The 23,096-nt window shown below is 47.4% G+C and overlaps 1 protein-coding gene across 2 annotated transcripts; it reads right to left on the minus strand.

The window, feature by feature from the left end:
- Positions 1-308: 308 nt before the first annotated feature.
- tasora (transcription activation suppressor a) lies at positions 309-20,618 on the minus strand. Of its 2 annotated transcripts, none has more exons than XM_023811307.2 (23): positions 20,134-20,618; positions 16,869-17,014; positions 16,584-16,676; positions 13,897-13,969; positions 12,977-13,068; positions 12,708-12,842; positions 12,419-12,549; positions 12,286-12,317; positions 12,092-12,197; positions 11,400-11,503; positions 11,209-11,312; positions 10,979-11,051; positions 10,809-10,883; positions 10,013-10,720; positions 9,451-9,659; positions 9,185-9,311; positions 7,586-8,535; positions 4,045-4,167; positions 3,612-3,771; positions 3,305-3,413; positions 2,863-3,041; positions 2,171-2,335; positions 309-2,063 (listed from the first exon to the last, which is right to left on the minus strand). In XM_023811307.2, the coding sequence occupies exons 1-23, from the start codon at positions 20,396-20,398 to the stop codon at positions 706-708; spliced, it is 5,517 nt and encodes a 1,838-aa protein (XP_023667075.2). In that variant the 5' UTR covers positions 20,399-20,618; the 3' UTR covers positions 309-705. The 2 variants fall into 2 exon arrangements, with proteins under 2 accessions (XP_023667075.2, XP_023667074.2); XM_023811306.2 differs by having other exon boundaries at positions 309-2,066; positions 20,134-20,616.
- Positions 20,619-23,096: the final 2,478 nt, after the last annotated feature.

The following is a 23,096-nucleotide window of genomic DNA, read 5'->3' on the forward strand; positions in this document are numbered from 1 at the left end:
TACATGTACAATATAATCTATACCACAAGTGTGTCTGCTGGGGTGTGGCATGAGTAAATGGTGTCCTGTAGTGGTGTTCTGGGTATACAGCAAATCTGGATATAACGGACTGTTTTGCCAGGTGCCTTGAAGTCTGTTATAACTGGATTTTACTGTAATGGGGAAAAGCACATCAGTTTTCTTCATTGTCAATTCACAAAAATGTATCTAAGTCACTTTCTGCTAATGTACCCATTTTATACTTAAATATATAAAATGCATAGATCTAACAGAGGAACCAGAGGCCTGTCTGCTTATCGAGGAACAGATTTTGATACAGGCATATTTTAATATAAACCTCAATTTTGAACAACTAATATGTACAAAAGAACATTAAAACCAGTGGCTCACAGTGCAACGCCACCTGGCTACATTTAAATAAAATAAAAAAACGGTGGGGGGGGACGGTTGTGGGGGGGAGGCATTTGCCCCTGCAAATCCAGCATGTACTGGGGGGGAGGGGCTAACAAACAGAACACTGCAATAAAATAATCTTGGCAATTAGAAATACAGTGGTTTGAAAGAGCTGAAGAGCCAAAAACGAATCAACAGAGGAGCGTGGATCTCTGTTCTGTGCCTGCATCTTATTTTATTTCATTTACTGGTAGAAAACAGGGGCTCCCCCTTCAGTCCGTTTCAAGAGTGCGCTGTACATCAGTCTCCAGCTCACCAGCAGTTGTAATCGTTCCTGTGGTTGCGGTAGCCCTCGCCCTGCTTATAGTACTCTTCCCTCCAAGGGTAGGGGTCCTGTGTGAAGTCCATGGTGGGGGGACGCGGGGCTCCCCTCCCGTGCGGAAAGCGCCAGCCGCAGGCGGGCCCCCGTGGCTCCAGACCATGCCTAAGTAGGCCCCGGGGCCCGTTGGAGGGCATACTCATGCCCATGCCCAGCCCCTGCCCGCGCCCGTTGACGCTGCCCACTCTGGGAGGGGTTGGCAGCAGCCCGGAGCCCTTGGGGGCCTCTCGCACAGGGGTGGCGAGCTCTGGTCTCGGAGCTGTGCTGTTGGGAAGGGGAGCCGAGCTGCCCTGGGTGCTGGCAGTGCTGCCCAAGCTGCCCGGCCTCACCCCTCCCGGGACAGTAACAGAATTTAGGGTGGCCCCTGCCTGGCTGTTAGTGGTGCCGGCCGCTCCGTTCCCGGCGGCGGATGAGTGTCCCGGGCCAAGCGACCCGTCCTCCTGACTGGTGGGAGTCCCAGAGATCGTGCCCAAGGCACCCGCCTCACCCACATGGCTCCAACTGTGGGGTGGCCAGTCATCCCTGCCGGTCGCCCCTCCTATGGGGAAATAGGACATCCCTAGGGAGGGGGGGGCCACGGGTGGAGCCACGGGGCCCTGCTGGCCAAGGGCAGCTGGGATAGGAGGCGCCACCGTGGGTAACGCTGCAGGACCTGGCATCACGTTACACTGATCCAGAGGAGCACACAGTGAGGCGGTGACAGCCCTTGGGATCTCTGCCCCGCCAGCGCCCACATTTGGCAAAGGAGGACAGGGAACCGGAGGATTCAGAATCGCGGCCGCAGAGGGAGGCGCCGGGGCCACATCTCCTTGGCTTGCGGAGGGCATGAGGATGGGTGGGGGGGTGGAGGAAGCCAGACTGCAGTCCTGTCCCTGGGAGGTGCCATAGGGGGAGGCGGGACGAGTCTGGGCACCGGACGAGTTGGAACTGGGTATGGGCAGTGGCACCGGGCACAGGAAGCTCTGGTGGGGGTTGACGTTGAAGGCCCCTGGCGAAGCTCCGCCCACCTCAAAGTCCAGTGGCGAGCTGGCAGCCTGGGCGGAGGCCTGGAAGTGGCAGATGGCTGTGTTCAGGGCGTCCATGTCCAGATGCTCCGGGGAAATGTCCCGGACTGGCTCCTCAGGGAGAGGGGGGCAGAACTCCTGAGAGGGGGGTGGGGGCGGCTGTGGCAGCGGCAGCAGCAGCTCCGTGTTCTCCTCCTGAAGCTGCGGGCCAGGCCTTTCGATGGGCGGGGACTCCTCTTCGGAGTCCAGTGACATATCCTCCTCCTCCACGCACTCGTCCTTTGCATCTTCTGAGGAAGACAACGGTAAATCAGACCCTCAAAGCGATCTTCAGCAAGCTGAAATTGACCCGCTTGCTGTTAAACATTGCAAGTAAGGCTCCGCAATTGATTACCTTTGCCTGCATCGAACTCAGACTCGGCGGGGTGCTCGGCAATTGGCACGTCTTCCTTGCCGTCATGGAAACCGATGAGGCTGTGGAAGCTGTTCATGATGTCATCCATGGTGGCAATGACAACGCCGTTGTTGGAGTAGTGGGGGAACATCTCAAATCGGCGTTCTTGCAGATCGACAACAACAACAATTTGTAATTCAATTCAATATAATGCCTTCCACAAGTGTCAATAAGGTTCTTGACAAAGGCGTGTGGCACATGAAAACATGAAAAAGGCAAATACTTCAATGCTTTATCTCTAGTGGGGTTTGGGAATCAATCGTCATTATCACAAAGCCTTTGTCATTTTACAGGTCGCAACTACAACAAAATTCAACCTTCAAATATCCCATCCTGCTCTCCTATTAGAGAAACTTACACACACAAAAGCTGACTCAAAGCACAAGGTCAGCCCTTTTAATAGGCCTCTGGACCTGATTATGGGGTTAAGGGTTTTGCTCAAGGCCAAATGGTGATAGGTTTACGCTGCCATGCACAAGATTCAAGCCAATGACCTTGTAGACAAAGGTGGTGCCAACCCGCCCCAGTGTGATGGCATGGTTGGGAGTCCATCCCCTTAACCATTAGACCTCCCCATTGTACTGGTATGGTCACATTGCTAGTGGATTGGCCCCGGCACCACGGCAGAGCACCTGTGAGGAAGATGATGTGCCGGTGCTGGGTGTGATGGGCCTGCAGCCTGACCAGACAGTCGAGGTCCGGGGCGTGGCGGGACGGGCCGTCGCACTCATGGTATGGCAGGAACTCCACCAGGTGTCTCTTCTGGTAGGTGGTGAGCAGGTTTAGCAGACTCAAGGCGTCGCCATTTAATCTGTCACAGGGGGGAGGTACGTCAAAACAGACACAGCATGGCCTCCAGACCAAAGAGGTAACCTGGCTGTCAGATGACCCTACGATCCCTTTTAGCTAGGAGTCTGATATCAACTAAAACGCAATGGTCTACTTATGGGTACACCTCGATTTTATTAATGAAATATATATAAATCTTATATATTAAATATTGTTGGGATAAACCCCCCCACCCCCACACCCCTTTGTTTTTACACCCCCTGCCCACAGCGATGGAGAGCCAACCTGCCAAGTTCCTTCAGCTTCTTCTGGCTCTTACAGTGAACCTTCCACTGCCAGATGTTGTCCGGGCTGCTCTGCTCCTCCAAGAACTTCAAAAAAGCCTGAAGCTTCTCTACACAACAACCAAAAAAAAAAAAAGTGAGGCATTTATACACACGACTACTGGCAAACAAGTGCTATCCCAGAACAATTTCTCCGAATCCATCCTGTATTCCTTGGACTCATGCAGTTCCAGCGCAAGCATGCGCCAAATGCCGGCTGGAAGTTTCTAGATTTGAGGACGGCCTCTTTCCCCTGCACTGCGACTCACCGTACGTGATGAAGTCCGGGTTCAGCACAAACTCATCCGACACGATGAAGCCGCCAGAGATGAACAGCTCGTTGTACGTGTGGTTCTTCACGTCGTCCAGGCTGTCCACGCCGGCAAAGCTCACTGACGGTAGCTTCTTCAGAGAGACCAGCGCTGGGATCTATGAGGATATTCACATTTCTTAAGTATTAATTTCAGGGTTTTGCGTTGTATTGTGTCATTGTTTAGGGTAATTATAGTATTTACTTTATTTACGGTCCTAATTGTCTGATGTTTCTCAGTTACTCTTTGATAGACTTCATTCATCTCATTTGTATGCAGTACTAACATTTGATTGTAGGTCTCTAACCAGTCTAGTTGCTTAGGCTGAGGCCTGAAATTACCTTTGTCCTTCCGAACCCACCGTGTAGGACGCCGAGGCGTCTGCACGTACCTTGTGAACGTGAGCAGCGATGTCCTCATTCTGGATGATGATGAGCAGCTTGTCTAGGTTGTTCTTGCTCTCCAGAAATCTCTGGGGGTTACACTCTGCATTGCCGAGCCTCATCAGGTACTCCTAGAAAAAGGTTAACAGCACACTCAAGGAGGGCTAAAAGCTAATGGCTAAAAACAAACATGGCAAGGTAACGGACTTGTATCGTCTGTATGCCCCCTCCCCCTATTCCCACAGTATGCAATTAGTCCTGTCATGCACCCGCCCCGTGATGAAGGCCCCCACACCATCACGGGAGGGATAACTTGTCGTCACTCAATTCCACTGTGGGCGACGCTGCAAATCGCTGTAGGTCAACGACACAGAGGAAGCCATCTGTGCTGCACTGTGGAATGTGTCTTATCGCGCCCTCGGGGGCCCCAGGAGGCAACGGGGGCAGTCGAAGCCGTGTCCCACAGCCACTGAGGCAAGACCATACCGCTGACACATGCAAACATCATCACAACGATTTAATAACTCCCTGGATTATACAAAAGTCACATTTCCAAAACCTTTCTGTAATTCAATTAAAAGCGTCAACAATAAGCAGGATTCCATGAGGAATTGACTGACCTATTCATCAAAATGCAACTTCCGCCACAGATATGGTATTTACACACTTAGCTTATGTAGTTTGATACATTTGATTGAGACAATAGTAACGGATACATATGAATCTTTGCCACAGATTCGTTTGTGCATGTATGGACAAGTTGATCATCCCTGACAATAAGGCATCCCTCATGGAAGGAATCTCTAAATTTGGCTACAAATATGACAAGACAAAAGTATATTACGTGAAGCTGGGAAACTCAAATAAAATATATATTAAGGGTGAAAATTTGCAAAGACATCCCTAATCAATATAGAGATTTGTTGGTCAATTCAATATGAATTGCATTTTTGTTTTTGCTGTAGAGCAGTTCAGATCTATAAAGACAAGGGCAATAACAGTAAACATTTGTCGTGTGGCATTCAGTTACATCGAAATACACACTAAAAACACACTTCTTGACACTGGTGAAACCTAAATTCACAAGTAGGTGTCAATCATGTAAACCACTACATTACTCACAGCTACGAGATGGTTATGGCTAGTGTAGGAGAGTTCAATGACAGCATTTAGGTAGTTCTGGAAATTCTTGTTTAAAAATCACCACCTCGAAGAATCATCATTTGTATCTGAATCAGCCCCCCCCCCCCCCCACTAGGACACAATCACACAAAACTAGGAAACAGTATAAGATAAATTTGAAATATCTATGTATCTCTGTATAATGGCATGGGGCCTTAGTAGGTAGCACTACTGCCTTCCATCTCCAAGGCTGGGGGATTTGACTCCTGCCTCTTCACTGTGTGTGTGTGTGTGTGTGTGTGTGTGTGTGTGTGTGTGTGTGGATAAGATCTAGTCCCGTGAAGCAGTTTTCTTCTTGCTACTCTGGTTTCCTTTTGCAGTCCAAAGATAAGCAGTTAGTCTAACTGCCATCAGTAAACTGCTCGTAATGTATGAGCACGCATGCAACCTATACGCCATTGGCAGCCCATTCAGGGTGTAAACACTGCCCTGTATCTTAGTCAAGTAAAGTGCGGCTTTACCGTCACACCAATCATATGCAGTACACAGCATACACAATGTAATGTTCCCCAGACCGCAGCGCTACATATACACCTTAAGTGCATGGACAAACATAAGTGTAAAGGGAAAAAAAAACATGTTAACACTGACAGACAATGTAAAAGTAAACAGCGATGGAATGTTAAGAATGTGTAAGTCTGCTGCTCCCACCATTTCTATCTTGGGTATTGTGATGCATATTCATGCATATAATCTATACAGCACTGGCTAGTATGACGACACCAAGCAGGTTGATTCTTCCACAAACAAGATTCCAAAGAGAGCAGCCACTTACTCTCACTGAACCAAAACTGACTATAACGTCAGAATGCAAAGATAACATCGCCCCGGTCAGGAGGGAAGCCCTTTGTTATTCAATCAGATGCATATCAACAACCATTTCTCAACAAAGGTAAGTTTGAGTGTGCGACAGGCAACATACACACTGCAGATAACTCACTCACACATACACACACATACACCTACCTAGATTCAATTAGAAGGGTCGTCTGCTTTCTGTTCAGATTAAGCTATTGCTGAATTGGCTACCTTACAACTCTTATTTAGCTCTACTGCCAAGGATGATTAATGCATGGCTAATGCTGATTGGCTGCAACGTAAAGGTTCAAGGCAAGTACATTAAGAGGGAAGATCTGAGTGTGATGGAACGTGATTGGCTACGCTTCCATGCCGAAGCTGTGCAGCCTCCCGCAATCCCACTTGTCCGCACGTTCCCACGAGAATTTCCCAGGAAGCCGCGGAAAGGCTGAATTCGGTATTTCACTCAGACGGCTCATTAAAATGCTACTTTTCACCCACCACTGGACGCTTCACACTGATTGCCAGTGTCTTCTGGGCTAACGCTACGGTTCTTTTGGATTTCGTTTTTAAAGCACTTCACAATGTAGAAATTACTAATTAAATAACAGCACAAGTTTCAGTATATCTTCATTCTCGTGTGAGGTTTACGATGCATGAACTCCCCAAATCACGGGGGTTTCCCCTCCGATTTCCTCACTCAGCCCAAAACCACGCAGTCAGCTGCTACCTCCAAATTGCCCCAAGTGTGAGTATGAGTGTGAATGTGCCCCGCGGTGGACGGCATCCCTCTCAGAGTGGGACTCATTGTGACCCTGTACTGGATGAGCGATGGATGGATGGTTTACATTTCATTCTAATCAGCTGAAAATCAACACCAATGTACGGCTTGGCACAGATCTTGTACTTTATGTATATTTTAATGAAGCACCTACAGACTTCATCTGTGTACATACTTGAACTGCCGTCAACAAACAAGGGAACGACGTCAACACATTTTACCAAGCGTGCCAGCTTGTCAGAAGAACTTGTGTCATGTGACGTTGTCACACCGCGCCCAGCTGACAATGGCAGTGCTCCGCTGACTGGGCTTTCGTTAAAAGAACTTGAACATCAACTGACAGAACGATGATCTCTGAAGGAGAGCAGCAAGATACAGTGTCACTTTGCACAGAAAAGCATGTCGCAGCCTGACAAATGACTCCTCGTTATTTGACACAGTTAATTATGAGAATGTTCTATCGTATATATGCTCAGAGACAGGCAGCCCTGCAGAGCTAGACCTTAATAACTCCCGATTCATGACTGTTCTGACTGATTCTCTTTCTATACAGTGGTAATTAAACAAAATGACTAACCCTTTCAGAATTTGCTGTGTGTGAGAGAGAGAAAGACCGACCTGCTTTATCCTCAGGATCACTGTGGCGCACGCTGGTCATAAAAAACTACCCAACAGAAGCATGAAGACGACCCTGGTCTGTTTGACGGAATTCACGCTGTACCACCGGTACCAAAGGTAGGTCTTATTGGTAATGCTGCGACTGCACTGATTGTCATATCGGAACTCACCTTTATCTCCACGCATACGTCACTCTCCTCCTGCGAGTGGATGTAGAACTTAACGGTGTTCTTGCGCACATCCTTGATGATCTCCACCAGGCTGCTGAACACCTCAGGCTTCAGTTGGCTGATCAGGCTGCTGATAGAGTTGGGTCCGGAGCTGTGGGCAGGACCAGAGGCGGGTTCCACTGCTGGGGGGACGGGTTCTGGCTTGGCAGCACTTCTGTTTGCTGCAATTACGCCGTCATCGTGCCGGGTCGGCTTGGGCGGGTCCGGATCTGGCTTCTTTGGGACCCCGGGCACTTTCTGGACCCGCGTGGGCACTTCTTGAGAGATCTGAGGTAGACCTTGATGCCGCCGCCGCGGGGGCGAGGTAGCGAGGGGGCTTGGCTGGGAGGCGAGAATGGGGGTGGGGTCTGGGGGAGGAGCCGAGACAGCGGGCAGGAACAGGGACGGTGGGGGTGTGGGGGAAACCGTGCAGGTGGGATCAGCACCTGGGCCGCACGGAGGGGTATGTGTCCTTCCCGGAGCTGCCTCCGAGTCCATGACGCGAGTCATCCTCTCACACAACGCACTGACGTAGCTCTGCACGGGCACCGGCGGCACGTAGTCCGAGACGTACTCAGAGAAGGGCACCATGGCCATCCAGGGACTGGGCCGATGCGCCAGGGTGGATGGGTCAGGCGTGTAGCGGACGCGCTCCCCACTCAGCAGGCTGTGTATTCCCGTAGAGAACTCGCCCAGCTCCTGGTCAAGGATGCTGTCCAACCGTTGGAAGGCCGCCTTCCGGCCCGGCGACAGGCTCTCTGTCCACTCGTCTCCCGCTTCGGCGTCCGCGTGGTCGTCCGCTGCTACCGCCGCCACCGGCTCAGACAGCCCGTTGCGTGTCCCTTCGGGTGGGGCGTGGTCAGATCCCAGCTGGGGCTTCGGCAAATGGGCACCCGCTGCATCATCGTCATCTTCACATATTTAGAACAGCAGAGAGAGAGAAACAGTTTAAGATGGACCAGACTTCAGAGCGAACAGAGAACACAGAGAGCAAAGGAGACTAAGGGGGGATATGATTCAGGTCTATAAGATTCTAACGGGTCTGGATGCTGTTCAGCCAAATGACTATTTCAATATTAGTCTAAATACTAGAACTCGTGGCCATAAGTGGAAATTAGCGGGAGAACATTTTAAAACAAATTTGAGGAAGCACTTCTTTACACAGCGTGTAGTCAGAGTATGGAATAGTCTTCCTGCTAGTGTAGTGGAAGCTAAAACCATGGGTTCCTTTAAATCAGAGCTAGATAAGATTTTAACAACTCTGAGCTATTAGCTAAGTTCTCCCCAAACGAGCTTGATGGGCCGAATGGCCTCCTCTCGTTTGTAAATTTCTTATGTTCTTAACACAAGATGGTAAGGGAAGGGTTAACACTTAATTCTGATCCCCTGTACCTGCTGTACAGATTCCAACCCCACCCCATAGCATTCTCAGCCGGGTGCACATATAGCTAGTGGACTACTAACCCAGGCTGGGTTCCACCATACAAAAGAGCACCGGACCAGTGTAAAAGCGAACCAATGAACTGGCCGCCACCACGCCATGCCAGAGGTCCACCATACCCGTGATGGGAATGAGATTCCAGGGGACATGCTCGTCACCGGGCGGCTCGGAGGCGCGGGGCTGCTGCTCGCTAATGGAGCAGGGGCTGAATGCCTCGGGGCTCTCGGTGCTGCCGGCCACGGGCTCCTGCATGGGGGTACGGGCACATGGTGAGGCACCACAACAAAGTTTCAGCGCTCTGGAGGACAGAGTCAATCTGTCGAATCAGCCTCGGCCGTAAACATACGAAACTGATAAAGCATGCCCAGACTGGGACCCCGGTTACCTGCCCATCCAGTTCCCCCTCGGCAGTCACTGGGTTCTGAAGATCAGCGTGGTGCTGGGCGGGCAGTCCAAGCCGGGTCAGCAAGTCATACTCGAGGGCCTCCCTGCCACCGTCCCCGGCTGGCCCAACTCTGCTCCCTGCTGGTCTTGCCGCATCCACAGCCTCATCCTTCCTCAGGTACGCATCACGGACCCCCATGCTGTTCATCACTGCGGCCAGGTAAGGGCAACCGTGAGCTTCACCGAGCTGACACGGTGTCCCACGATCCCCCTCTCCCCCCCTTTACCCTCAACCACGATTCACGGCGTGGGTCTCGAAGATTTTCACGTTAAAAATGGAACCGTTTCAAGTGTATATTCTGACGTCTCGCTCAAGGATGTATAGAAGGTACAAATAATCAGAAATTGCAAATTCAGAGACACAAAGTGAAACATACAGGCAGACAAACAGAGAACAAGAAAGAGAGAGAGAGAGAGAAAGATAGGATGTGAGAAACAGACACAAACACAGAACAAGAGAGAGAGACAGACTGACAGAGACAGTCTCACGTGAAACTCCTCACCTCTGCTGTGCTCCCCATTGTCCAGGCAGTCAGCCCTCAAGTACTTGACGGCACTTTCGGCAGCCTCCTGCTCCAGCTTCCTCTTGGGGGCACGGGAATCCCAGACGCCCTCCTCGGCCGCATCACGGCCTTCGGCCGCCAGCCGGCCGTCCCCCTCAAAGTTCCTCTTGCACATCTGGATGAGCCTGAGCAGCTCCTTCATCTTCTCGGGGTCGTTGTCGGCGCTGGTGGCCTGCGGCCCGTGGGCACCATTGGAGCGAGCCGCCACTGCCGCCTGCTTGCCGTCGCTGGGCTGTCCGTCGGAGCCCTCCCAGTCAGACACAGGGCTGTACTCGGGCGGGCAGCGGCCACTCTCCATCATCTCCTTGGCCTGCTTCACGGGCAGCAGGTAAAAGGACGGCCCATACAGGTAGGCCCGCAGGCAGCGCTCGCGGTTGTGCCCACGCCAGAGCACTGGCCGCAACTTGTTCACCGTGTCCAGGTTCTGCTGGTACTCTGTCATGTAATAGAGGCGCACCTTCCCCCCGCTGCAGCCACTCAGGTAATCGCGGGCCTGACGCTGCACTCCGGCAGCGAGGTCCGGGGGCGGGTTCAAGCGCACCTTCATCAGGGCGTAATGAAGGGCCGGGACGAAGGTGTCCAGCTGGGGCATGACGGGCTCCTTCTGGCCAGAAACCAGTGTGTCCTGGGCTGTGGGCCGTTTTGACTCTGGGGGAAGAATAACAGCCATGAGGACCAGTTCCCCAGCGACACCGAGGTCTGCTTACATCTCTGATCGAGAAAAGCGGACACTCACGGAACTTAGAGACCCCCCGTGGCTCTTGAAAGACGAACAGGGCCTGCAGAGACCTCGTCCGATCGGCTCGCCGGTCTGTGGGGAGGGGGCACACAGAGCTAGGTTAGGGTCAGAACCCAAAAGGGGGGCGTGGGGTGACGGGGCCTCGCGGTGGAGGACGACTGACCTACCGATGGAACTGACCATCTGTGCAGAAGATAGTAGGAAGAGGAAGCCCCTATCCATCAGGGCGTTGACGAGCACCTAAGGAGCGAAAGCCAGCTTTAGGGGCCATAATTCATGTAGAGAGGTCAACCTAATTAGCCAATGATCATGTTTTGAATACACCCCTGTATACACCCCTGCACGCAGCTGTTTAATTCTTGTTAGCGGAGTTCTTATTCGAGAGTGGACAAATCACCATTCTCTCCCTTTCCAGCTTCTGGAGGAGACCTGACAAGCCCGATCCAGGTTTGCCTCTATCCACCACTTCGAACAGGCTGCAGTACATCCCGCTCTTCAACACTGAAACACGGGAGATGGGGAGCGGAGATTACCCAGCAGGCTTAATTCACAAAGCAACCACAAAGCGGTTCAAGGCATCAGCCTCACCTTCTCGCACCCCGCAGTAAGTGTCCAGTGAGAACAGAATCGCCGGAATCTTTCGCTTCACCTGGTCGAGGTTCATCACCGTGCCAATCTCGAGCTTTTCCGGACTGTTCCGGCAACACCAGACACAAGAAAATACTTCAGCATGGGTGAGCAACAGATTTATAATAACTTCTCACCGGACACACGCACTTGATGGACCAGAACCTTGATAAACAAAGCTTTTGTAGAGGTATCTTGGCCTGCAACTTTGAAATTACATGACACATTCCTGCATTCTACTGGAGATCAAGGAAAGTCTTAAGTATGGGAGGAAAACAGTATTGAAAACAGCCAAAAAGTCTACTACTGGAGCACCAGGAGTGTTTCTCAATAGCAAGAATGCAAGGATCGTATTTGTGGTCTTGGCAAAACCCAAGAACTTCCCTCCCAAGAACCAACTTGGGCCACAATGAATCATGGGATCGGCCTCGTTTGGCAAGGATGCAACCGAGGCATCCTTATTATATGAGGCGGGGCAAGAACGGCATCCGGGGATTTTTACCATCCTCAGTACTTGTCCTTGAGTACTGGACTTGGCCTTCAGCAATGGAAGATAACTTAAAACAGGTATTGAAGAACACAAGTACGGTCAAGTACGCATATTGAAAAACACCCTGGGTCTGGGATGATGTGTATCGGTGGAAGGGACTTACAGCTTAAATGGGAGGAAGGGGCACATGTGGGACTGGAGGCAGACGTGGTGGACGGTTTTGCCGCCGTTTAGTAGCTGGCCGCTCCACACCGTGTAGCTGCACTTGCCTGCCACACACAGCAATAAATCCATGGGCACTTTGTAGCAAAATATGGTAAAAGCCCAGAAAAACAAAAATAGACATTAAATCTGTACCTTTCGGTCCGTCAGAGACGCCACTGATTGACCTGAGGAGCAAAGACAGACCGTTAGACACATTTTTTTAAAAAGGGTACCCAGCACCCCAAACAAACAAACAAACAAACAAACAAACAAACAAAGGAGACACCTGATGGGGGCCGTGGGTTTAGGGGGAGGCGTGCCCTCTTTGCCCTTGTAGAGGAAGGACACCACAGCATACGGACACACATGCCTGGGGCGCGACTTGATTTCATCAAAGGAGTACTCGTAGAAGTATTGCTGTCGGGAAAGGACAGGGACAGAGAGATGGGGGAGCGATTTCAGCATGAGCAGCTTCTCCGGGAGCCGAACGGGGATAAAAGGTGGCCAGACGTTAACTTCCTGGGCGCCATCTGCATGCCTCGGCCTTTTCTGAGCGCACGCTGCCCGCTACGTACCTGCGTCAGCTCAAATGCCCGGTACGACCGCAGGGAGGTGACCTTGGCAGCGTTCTTAGAAATATGACAGTCAAACTTGGGGGTGGGATCCAAAACGTTCTTCGATATATTCTCATATATGCTCTTTACCTTTCCCTAGAGGAAAACAAAACGTGTTTTAAGAAATCACTTGTTTTCCTTAAATGTTTCTAAAAGACACAGACTCAAACCCGTCTCAGTTACGGCTATAAAAATGAACAACAAACATGCATGTTGACACTGATAGGTACCTTCATAACTTTAAAAATAATAATCTCTCCAGAGGCACCAGGGTCGAAAGGGTTCATCTGCAACAAGTCTGAGTACTTGGAGAGATAAACTCCTACAAAGACAGGAACAGAGGTGCACAACACAGCAGGGTTAGGGTTACAGCCAGGACAGGTTCTGCCACAGACGCTGCCGGAATGACAACAGCAGCGGCAGTTACCACGGTAAAAAGAGGCTTTAGAGACACAACAAATCACCAGGGTGTATTTATTCTGGGTGGTGGAGGGGGAAAGGTCCCAAAGGTGAACTCGGGCAAAAATAAAAAAACAAGTGAAAATGACAGTAAGTTAATGCAAACATATGTGCAAATGAACATCAGCTATGCTGTGTATTAACTTTCAACATGACTGAACTATAATAAAACGATAGCAAGTCAGTCTGAGGTCTTCAGCTGCCAGATCCAATATGGCCAATATTTCAGCCTAGGAATACAGACTAAATTTTTTAATATTCAGGACCAAACATTAGCATTAGCATAAACATCCCATAGATGCCGATTGAATGAGATTCCCGAGAGTCCCACAATCGGCATGGAAGGGGGAAAAAGGAAAAAAAAAGATGCAAAGTCATAATGTTTAAAACAGGTTTGTAATAAATTATCAGAAACTTTTTATGCCTCACATGGGGCCCTGCTTCCACACGCTTCAACACAATCCTAAACCGGAAACGCTCCAATAAGAATATCCAAAGCAAAAAATAATGGGGACCTATACGCTGTTTTCACAAACCCGCCAGCTGCCGACTAATAGTGACAGGCGAGCGATTGCTCACTCATGGACAGGATGGCTTTCAAGTGGAGGTGAAGGCACAGGCCAGCACAGCACCCCCGCCCCCAGCTGGTGTAGAGAAGCACAGTGCTATGTGGCTAAAGCATTAGCATTACCCATGGCGGGATTCCCCAAGATGCTGATCCTGCTGTGTCCCACTGTCAGGCCCTTCTCACAAATAGAGTGCAGCTGAAAGCGGAGGAGAGAACACGGGTTAGAAAGCAGATTTAACACCTTGCAACTCATCCTGCTCTGGTATAAACCCCAGCGCACAACAGCACTTCACACTTCCCCCATGCTCAGATACATATTCAGTGGATGTAACCATGCTACAGAGCCCAAGGGTTGGGCGTGAGGCAGGACGGTGTTTTTCCACGCAGGTGGAAGCTAACAAAGCAACACATCTGAGGGCCAATTCACCCGAACCACATGGTTTGGAATTACAGGAGGAAATCCATGCACACACAGGAAGGCAGGAATGTGACATGTGTATTTCATTAATGAACTAATAAAACATACATATATGTACACCACATATACATATATGTATACATATGCATACATATACGTGTATAATTTAATGACATGTATAACGGTGCTTATGCAAGTATATTTGACATCCGCTGATATAACTAGATATGCTATATAGGCTGCCCAGTGCGCTAACTGGGGTTTGGGAAAGAGAACAAAAAGCAGGTCAACAGAAAGTCAAGATCAACTTAAAGACAAAATGCTGGGTCTGAGGCAGGCGTGATGCAAAAGATCCGCTTATTTGAAAAGTTGGGAAGCACTGCAAAGTAGTTAGTGGAATCAAAAAGTCAAGAGGTTATCGGAAGTGTGCGTGACCTTTGGGAAGTACTGAAATGGTTGGGGACGCTACCGGTACATGAGCGTAAACAAGAAAATCTTAAAAAGTTGTGGACTATGTGCAAAATGAATCTTGACCAATCAATGTAAAACATATGGCTGTGTCACGTGTCACTAAACATGCATATAATCTGTAACCACTTATAACAGTGTTGCCACTGTATGAGAAATGTTAGCATGCATGCAAAGTGAATAAATCTAATCTAGCATTTAAAGAATCTCCTCCTGCCTGTTTAATAATTGTTTAGTCTAAGCTATTGAGATCCAGATTTTCCACCACAAGGATCCAACCACAGGTGTGACTCAAGAACATGACCCTTGGAAATCCCACACTCCCACCGTTGTTTATACATTGGCGATAGCGCTGAGGTTAATTATAATACAAGATTATAATTATATCAGCTAGGAGTCTAACAACAACAAAAGCACCTTTATCACTAAAGTCTGAGAAAATGAAGTAAGTTACTCCCTAAAATGATTCGAAAAATTCAAAATGACAGCTGTGGGAAAATCTTATCTTCAAGTTGCCAGATGTAACAGTTCTTGTGTTGTAAATATAATTATACACTTGGAGGGATTAGGTGTGTGGGTGGCTGGCTGGTTCATCCTCTGGTCAACTGAAAGACCTTGGTGGGTTAGCAAAATTGGATACCCAAACTTAAGGAATGTGTTCAAAACGAGCATCATCTGTACTTTATCAAGGCCAGTTTCTTTCTTTAATGAGCACACACTAAATCTAGAAAGAACAAAAGGATGACTATATATCGAAAAGTCATCATAAGGAGCTTTCTACTGCCACCAAGACCCAAGCCATACTGAGAAATGGTGGTTCTCCATTGCAAATTATGCAAGCCGTACCAGAGCCGTAACTGCGCAGACATGGCCCCTCTTACAAGCAGGACCGAAAGCATAACTAAACCAAGCTGGGTGCATCACCAACATCTAACTGGTCGAAATGCACCCAGTGCTCTGTGCTTGGATTATGTGAAGGAAAATAGCATATATTATATTCTATATATTCATTATAAGTAGTATCGCGATATACCGATGCATTCCTGATAACTCGGAACCTGAACGAAATAGATTCGTAATCCAAATTAACACACATGAATGCTAATTCCGCTAGTGCTCAATACTAACATAACACAGCGATTCTCTCAAACGTGCTAGTGAAAATTAGCACATAGAAAATCATGATGTGCACCGTGTGAAGAGTAAATAAGCATCTCTTCGAGTTAACGTCACTGTTGTTCTCCAAATCCAGCAACGACATTACAAGGCTGACCCTTCTGAGGTGGAAAACCAAGGCAGACTGGAACCAAGCTGGAACCAGTCCCTCTTCGCGTTACGGCTCGGTTCCTGTATGCCAGTGGAAAAGCACCAATAGAGCATGCAAATACTAGGCCCACAAACAGTGAACTCCCTATAAAAGAGAAAATGAATTTAAGAGCTTGGCTAAAAGCCCTGAGATATTGCTCTTACACATGTATCCTTATTATAAAGTGAATAGCCAATGTATTAAGTAGTTTGGTAGGTGTCCAGAAAAAAAAACATACTCTAGTAAAACATAGGTAATGGCATCCTTGAACACTCTAATGTTCTGATTAGAAGGGGCTCCAGAATCAATCAAAAAGTAATAGAAATAAATCTATCAAAAAAGGGAATGTACAGACAGAACTCCCCGGTAATCAAAACCATGAAGGGATAGAGATTAAGGACAAGATCATGGATGAAACAAGCAGCAAGTGTATAAGATAGGGAGGATCCTCTCAATGGTGTGCATTCAGATTGGTTGTCTGAAGTATCGGTGCACCCTTGGCAGGGATGAGGGACAAAGGACTTCAACTTGCCGGATTTGTATTATTATTTTGGCATGACACAGCTTCTCACCAGCTCCCAGAACACACCCGTGTGTCACTCTGATGGGTCGACCCACCTTGACCAGATCTGGCAGAAGGTAACAATAAGATTCTGACAACTCCTTGTCCGTTCGCCCATCCTGCTTGAGCTCTCTCCTCTTCTCAATGAACTGCAGATTGAGAAGAAAACATATTGCCACCCCCAAACCTCAACATCACAACACATAAATCACGAGAGGCTCGCAAGCTGTAACTTATTTACAGTAGTGAAACAAACAACCCAAAAAGGGAGAAGGAAAGGGATACGCCACAAATATAGGGGTCAACAAAACAACAACAAGATTTTATGAAATTCTTCTTACGTCCTTCTCCAGCAACTCGCTGTGAACGAGCCGGGCCTTGGTGTAGGAGAAGGTCCCAGCCGAGGTGGTGTCCCGGTAACAAGAGGAGAGAATCTTCACAAGGTCTTCGAACTCACGGGAGCCGGTGGCAATGTGCTGAAACAGGGCTGCAGGATAAGAGAATGGGGTCAGTCTGCAGGACTGACACCGTGCAGGGAAACAAAGCAGGATGCCGCACAAGCGGAGTGGGGGAATCCAGTGCCGAGTCAATAACACCATAAGCACCTAAACCAGGGGTGGTCAATGTTATCCAAGAAGGGCCGTTGGGTATGCAGGTTTTTGCTGTAACTCTCTAATTATATCAATAATTAGAGGGCTGATTGGCTGAAGAGTCCTCACACCTGAGTTTGAACAGCTGACCTAAAGGTTATCCCAAAAGTTTGCATACACACTGGCTCTTTGTGGATAAGGTTTCCCTGATCTAAACATTTGTCTGTTTCATAGTTTTAATCCTGCCCGTTATGTTGCGCAGCTTTCATAAAGCCAAGCACTAACAGGCCATTAGTGCAGACAATCAATCTAACACATATTTATGGATTTTTAAGGAGACGCGGGCAGTCGGCAACATGCAAAACGGTAAATAGACCAACTGCATCCCTAAAATGCCAAGAAAAATGGCAGACTTGACTTATGGTGATATTTTTCTATGCCTTTTGTAGGAGTTCAGAAAATGTAAACCATGTGAAGTCAAGGAATACTGTTCCTGCAGTCTTGCGCAAAAACGTTTACGTGGCAAACATGTTAGAAACAAGGATTTGCGCAAGTGCATTGTCTGGCATTCCATTATCAGCGCTAAAGTGAAAATAATCCATAGAAAAGCATCTGAAACCTAATTGTTCTGCCTCAGGGGCAAAGTTTGATGTTTTTAAAGATTAGTCACTATACATCGTCCAAAAAATAAATCCCTGAGCAAACATCTTTGTAAAAAATGAAATTCACCGACAAAGTCCCTTCCTCTTCCTCAAACAGACAAAAAAATAAAAAATACAGAAGGAAAGCTGCACCCACGACAGGTCCTGCAGCGTCCAAAGTCTTATCTTGTCCAGACAACCGGCTGTGGCATCAAAAGGACACCATGTCGATTACAGTAAACCCATGAGCCTGACAGTCAAACAAGGTACAAGGACAAAAAGCTCTCCTCTTTCTCAATTGTGCAAGAGGTTCATTAAAGTGCTAAAATCAAAAGTCGCGCAGTTCGAAACAACTCATCCAACATGCCATAGAAAGTCAACTGCTGCTTAAAGTAAATTCATTGGATTTATAAATTCAAGGAACCACAGCAAAGACACCAAAATCTCCCCAGTAACTGACAACAGCTGTCAGGCCCTCTCAACAATGGCGCCTTTATGCTTATGTCTTAGAGAAGACGGCACACTGCTATGCTGATCTCTGCTACACACTAGCTAATTTAAGCAATTTATATCGCCGAAAAATCCCCAGGTGTTCCAATCACATCATCAGTCATTTCATTTTGAAAGCTATTAAATCCACAGGGAATAAAAACATGTGTGACAAACTAGCAGTCTGGGAACTACATTATTATGGTGGATAACTTTTTTTAACTATGGATTTCATTGTTTTATTCAAGAGCTGCACCCTCACACCCTAATGACTAAAATGATCAGACTTAGGATGCTTTTCAAGGCAAACTCCATACTCATTACCAGACAGGTAACATAGGAAACCATGGTAGGATGGTATGTGACACTCCTACTCACCACATATCATCCCATTCTCAAGCATGGGGAAATTAAAACACTTTTGAAATCGCACCAATAATAACAAGACATTTGCATTCAACATATCAGGCTCAGCCCATTCCGGGCAAAAAAATAACTGGCAAACCCAGTCACGTAATGCAATCACTCCCTTGTGTGCCTAGCCTACCAACTTCTCCCGCCAGAAACCGGGATGCTATCGCCATAGTTACTCATACCGTTCCAGGGCAACAAGTTACACCGGACACTCCTGTACACAGTCCAACATCACCTGCACCGAGAGTGTCAAAGTTAAAAAAAAACACTGGCACATTTAAGTCAGCATCCACACAGCAGACTACTTACTGTTTTTGCTTGGAAAGGGTGATAGCCTTTCATAAACATGGCCCTGTGAGTATTTTGACAGTTAATCACAACATAAGCATTTACTACCATTGCCTGAAGGACCACAATACCAAAAACAGCATTTTAAAGTTTGCTACTAAAGCAACGCATGTTCAGACTGAGGACAATGCGATCAGCTTTAAAATCAATCATCAAGTGCTTATTTACCGGTTGTCATGAAGTACATCAGAGTTAAAATTTATCGAGGATGATGGACCATCTGGTCTGCACGTCAGAAAGCCAGGTGCTCCAGCACGGCTGAACACCACAGATCGGGACATAAGCACACATTTCTGAAAACCCTTCTTCTGAAAACAGGGACTTCCTTTAAAAGAAAACGACCATCTGTGCTTTCATCTATGCTGACAGAGAAAAAGGCCTGATTTTCTGTCACTTTAAAAATAAAGGCGTCTAGAGGGAAACTACAGGGGTAATTAAGGGGGCTCTGGGTACTGCTTAATATGCTTATAAAAGAGAACACGCAACACTCGAGAGGGAGTCAGAGCAGAGAGACAGTAACTGGCCACATTTACTGAAATATTCACTGCATTTTTGATAAATGAGTGAAATCAAGAGAGCAAAGTTATTTCCAAAGCTCACTCCACTTCCCAGGACAGGCAAAGGGTGACCAAACGCTGCAAATGAATGGAAAGTATTGCTGGGTACTCAGAGATGGGTGTGGCCCATCCATCCAGGGTTTGATTTCTCATGACAAGGCAGCATACTGAGTATGTAAGTTAAGGGGAACCCATCAGTAAACAAGAGCTGGGGAGGGTGGCCAGGTGTGAGGGAGAAAGGGAGGCCCCGAAAGAGGTAGGATGAGACACCTCATGGACCACCGATAAGGTCGAGCCGGTGCCGGGATAAAAAGGTACCATCATCCTCACGTGGGGGTCTCCTCGGATCCGGATCTCTCCAGCCACATAACTTACCCCTGACGTTAAAGCTAACCACTCAGGCACACCACCCCAGTGAGGCTCTAATAAAGCACCCAGAGAGACTGCAGATGCTCCAATCTCCATCCAGGCAACGCGGCTTCCCGCAAACATGCATCGGCCGAGCAATGAGAGCAGGAGAGCCCCCTTTCGGGGACACGGGCAGGTTATTAAACGAGAATGGCCGACCTTTCCTTTCTTTATTCTTCCGCGGGATCTGGAAGTGAAGTCGCGGCGCCTCGTCCGCCGGTCTCTGCTGTGCCGCTGGGGACGCGGTGTTCCTCCGCCGGCCGGTGGACTCCAGCTCCGGCGCCAGCGCTTCGCTCGCGGCTTGTTCGCCATCTTGGCTGGACGAAACCGCGACTGGCAACAAATGCCTCGGCACATCACAACTTTCGGCAGAGGCGTCCGCCCCGGCGGCCGCTTCGCCGCTTTTGCCCTCTGCTTTTTCCATTATCGACGTTCAGTGGCGGTTCTTTGGACGACGGACGAGCCGCTCGCCGAATCCGCGCTTTTTTATTTTTCTCTGCGGCCGCTGTTTATGGCTAGCCGCTGCTTTCCCGACCGTCTTCCCTCAGCCTGCCTCCGCCATTCTGCTTCTCTGACGTATTCCAGCTTCCTCCCCCTTCGACTCACACCGCCGTCCGACGGAAAGACGTTGTATTTATAATCTCCCTCTTGTGCAGCGCGGTGCCGCTGCGCCTCCCGCAGGCTGTTCACGGTACCGCTTCAGTCGCCGTCCGCCTCCGCCTGAAACATCGCAGCTGAGGGTTTCTAATTCTAATATCAAAATATACCTATAATTTCGATGTAAGAGTCATTTCAATCAAACACTATTATGAACATTTTATAAATTTCAGAAATCATTATGAAATGATACGGGGAGGATTAGTAGGCTACACTGAGAGGACTACTTTTCGATTGACTAAAATGAACAAAACTATAAAAGTGTGTAACTGCAAACTTGATACAATGCTTCTACAAACTAGGTATTGATAATATAGAGCCTATTAATTTAGTTTTGCATTGTATTATAATTTTCAGTCTAGGCGCTAAATATTTATGAGAATTACACCCACTTCAACAACTATTCTGTGACATTTAAGGAAATTGAATTACTGCCAGGAATCTGCTTTTTTTTTAACAAAAAGGAGTGCCTTAATGCCAGTAAACATGTACTCTTTGCAAATTAAAACTGGAAGAGTGATATCCTTCTCTGTCTTCTAAATTTGATTTGGCTGCATTATTGGCGGCATATATATATATATATATATATATATGTGTGTGTGTGTGTGTGTGTGTCTGTGTATGTGTGTATATATATATGTGTGTGTGTGTGTGTGTGTGTATATATATATATATATATATATATATATATATATATATATATATATATATATATATATATATATATATATATATATATATATATATATATATATATATATAAACATTGTACAATGACAATATCTATTCTATATTTTACTTTTTCACTCGTTGTTCCCTTCACCTGGAATGGAAGGCTTTCAGAGGGAATGATCTGTATGAAGCTTTATCCCTAAATACGTTAAGGTGTCTTGTTTAAGCACCATACTTCCTCACAATGAATTGACGAAGGCGGGGAGAAGAGCAAAGGGGTTTGAAACAGAGATCCTTTGTCAACATGAGGTGACAGACTCTCTTGAGGAGGCTGGAAAGCCAATGCGAGGACTGTCTCCTGGGATAAGTGACTGGTGTGTGCTGCGCTTGGGTTCTATTACCTTGAGTTGCATCAGAAACGTTAGGGATGTTTTCAACATAACTGCCCCAGGTGAGCGTTTTCCAAACAGCTCAGGTTCAGCTGCCGAGGCAACCTCTATCCATCCTATATTCTTATAGGAGGTCGTATACACCATAACAGCAGAAATGGCCTTGTTCATATACGCTCCCCATCCAGTACTATCTAGTTGTGAATGAAGTCGTGTGCTGTATATTTCTATGGATCTTGCATTCATTTGAAATGCTGCCTTATTGTTTCAGTAAAAGCTTACTATCTCACCATCACCTCAGGTTCGTCCTCTTCAATCACCTTCTAACAAACTTTTTCGCAGATGTTCCCTCCGATCAGTTCTCCTCTGTTCACCTTATCCAAAGCGCTCGTGTTTTTTATACACGAAACAGCTTGTCTTACAAACGACTGCTATTTAAAAACACCAGAGATTCCTGTCAAAACTCTAAAAATAATTATTCTGTTGAAGGATAAGAAGCCTCTTTGCTTGGAAAGATCTGAGTGCTTGAATTGAAGCTTTGTTTTGCTATTTTCCCATATCTGGGTTTAGTGGACATAAGATAAAATACTAAAAGATGAAATAATTCAAAGACCAGCAGTAAAATATGAACCCTACGTTTGCATGCATACTCATGCATAATAGAGAAATTGTGGAAGAGCAGCTTTTAACACGATTCTAATTTCAATAACAATTATCGAGTCCAATTAGGCTATCAGTACTGAACCAGCGTGATTTATTTAAATTAAAAATACCATAATTGCTTTTCACCTGTGTTAGTGGGATGCGCATCCGACATACCATTTTAAATGCTACAATTCAAACTAAAAAATACATTTACTGGGGCATCAAAACATTGCAGCTTGAAGTGTTAGATTTTAGCTATACTAATCGGTAACTTTAGTGAATACACATAAATGAACAGTTTCTTTCACACCAACGATCAGTTTTCCATCACTGCGCATATAAACAGAAATACGCATTGTTGAATATATATATATATATATATATATATATATATATATATATGAAGAAATATTTGCTTCACCCGCACATGTATGAAGACTAACTGTCATCACCCCGACATTAGTGTGTTGTGAGTATGATGAGTGCCTGCGAGGCTCACCCACATAAATAATGAAATAACATCTGCCGCTCCCCGTGGCGCTCATTAAAGTCGCCTTGACATTATCACGCTCCGGGGACTTGTATGTGCCGACTTCAGAAGGACAAAACACACAAACATGCTGACGAGCATAGTGAAGTGAGATACGGCGAAGGAAAGCGGAGGCGGAATGTCTGGCAGGAAAGATCCGCATGTCTTCGAATTCACAGGTTACCAAAAACTGTCATCTGACGTGATTCATTATGTCACGCACGCTTTTC

Source organism: Paramormyrops kingsleyae, chromosome 8, assembly GCF_048594095.1.
Source record: "Paramormyrops kingsleyae isolate MSU_618 chromosome 8, PKINGS_0.4, whole genome shotgun sequence".
Classification (NCBI taxonomy): domain Eukaryota; kingdom Metazoa; phylum Chordata; class Actinopteri; order Osteoglossiformes; family Mormyridae; genus Paramormyrops; species Paramormyrops kingsleyae.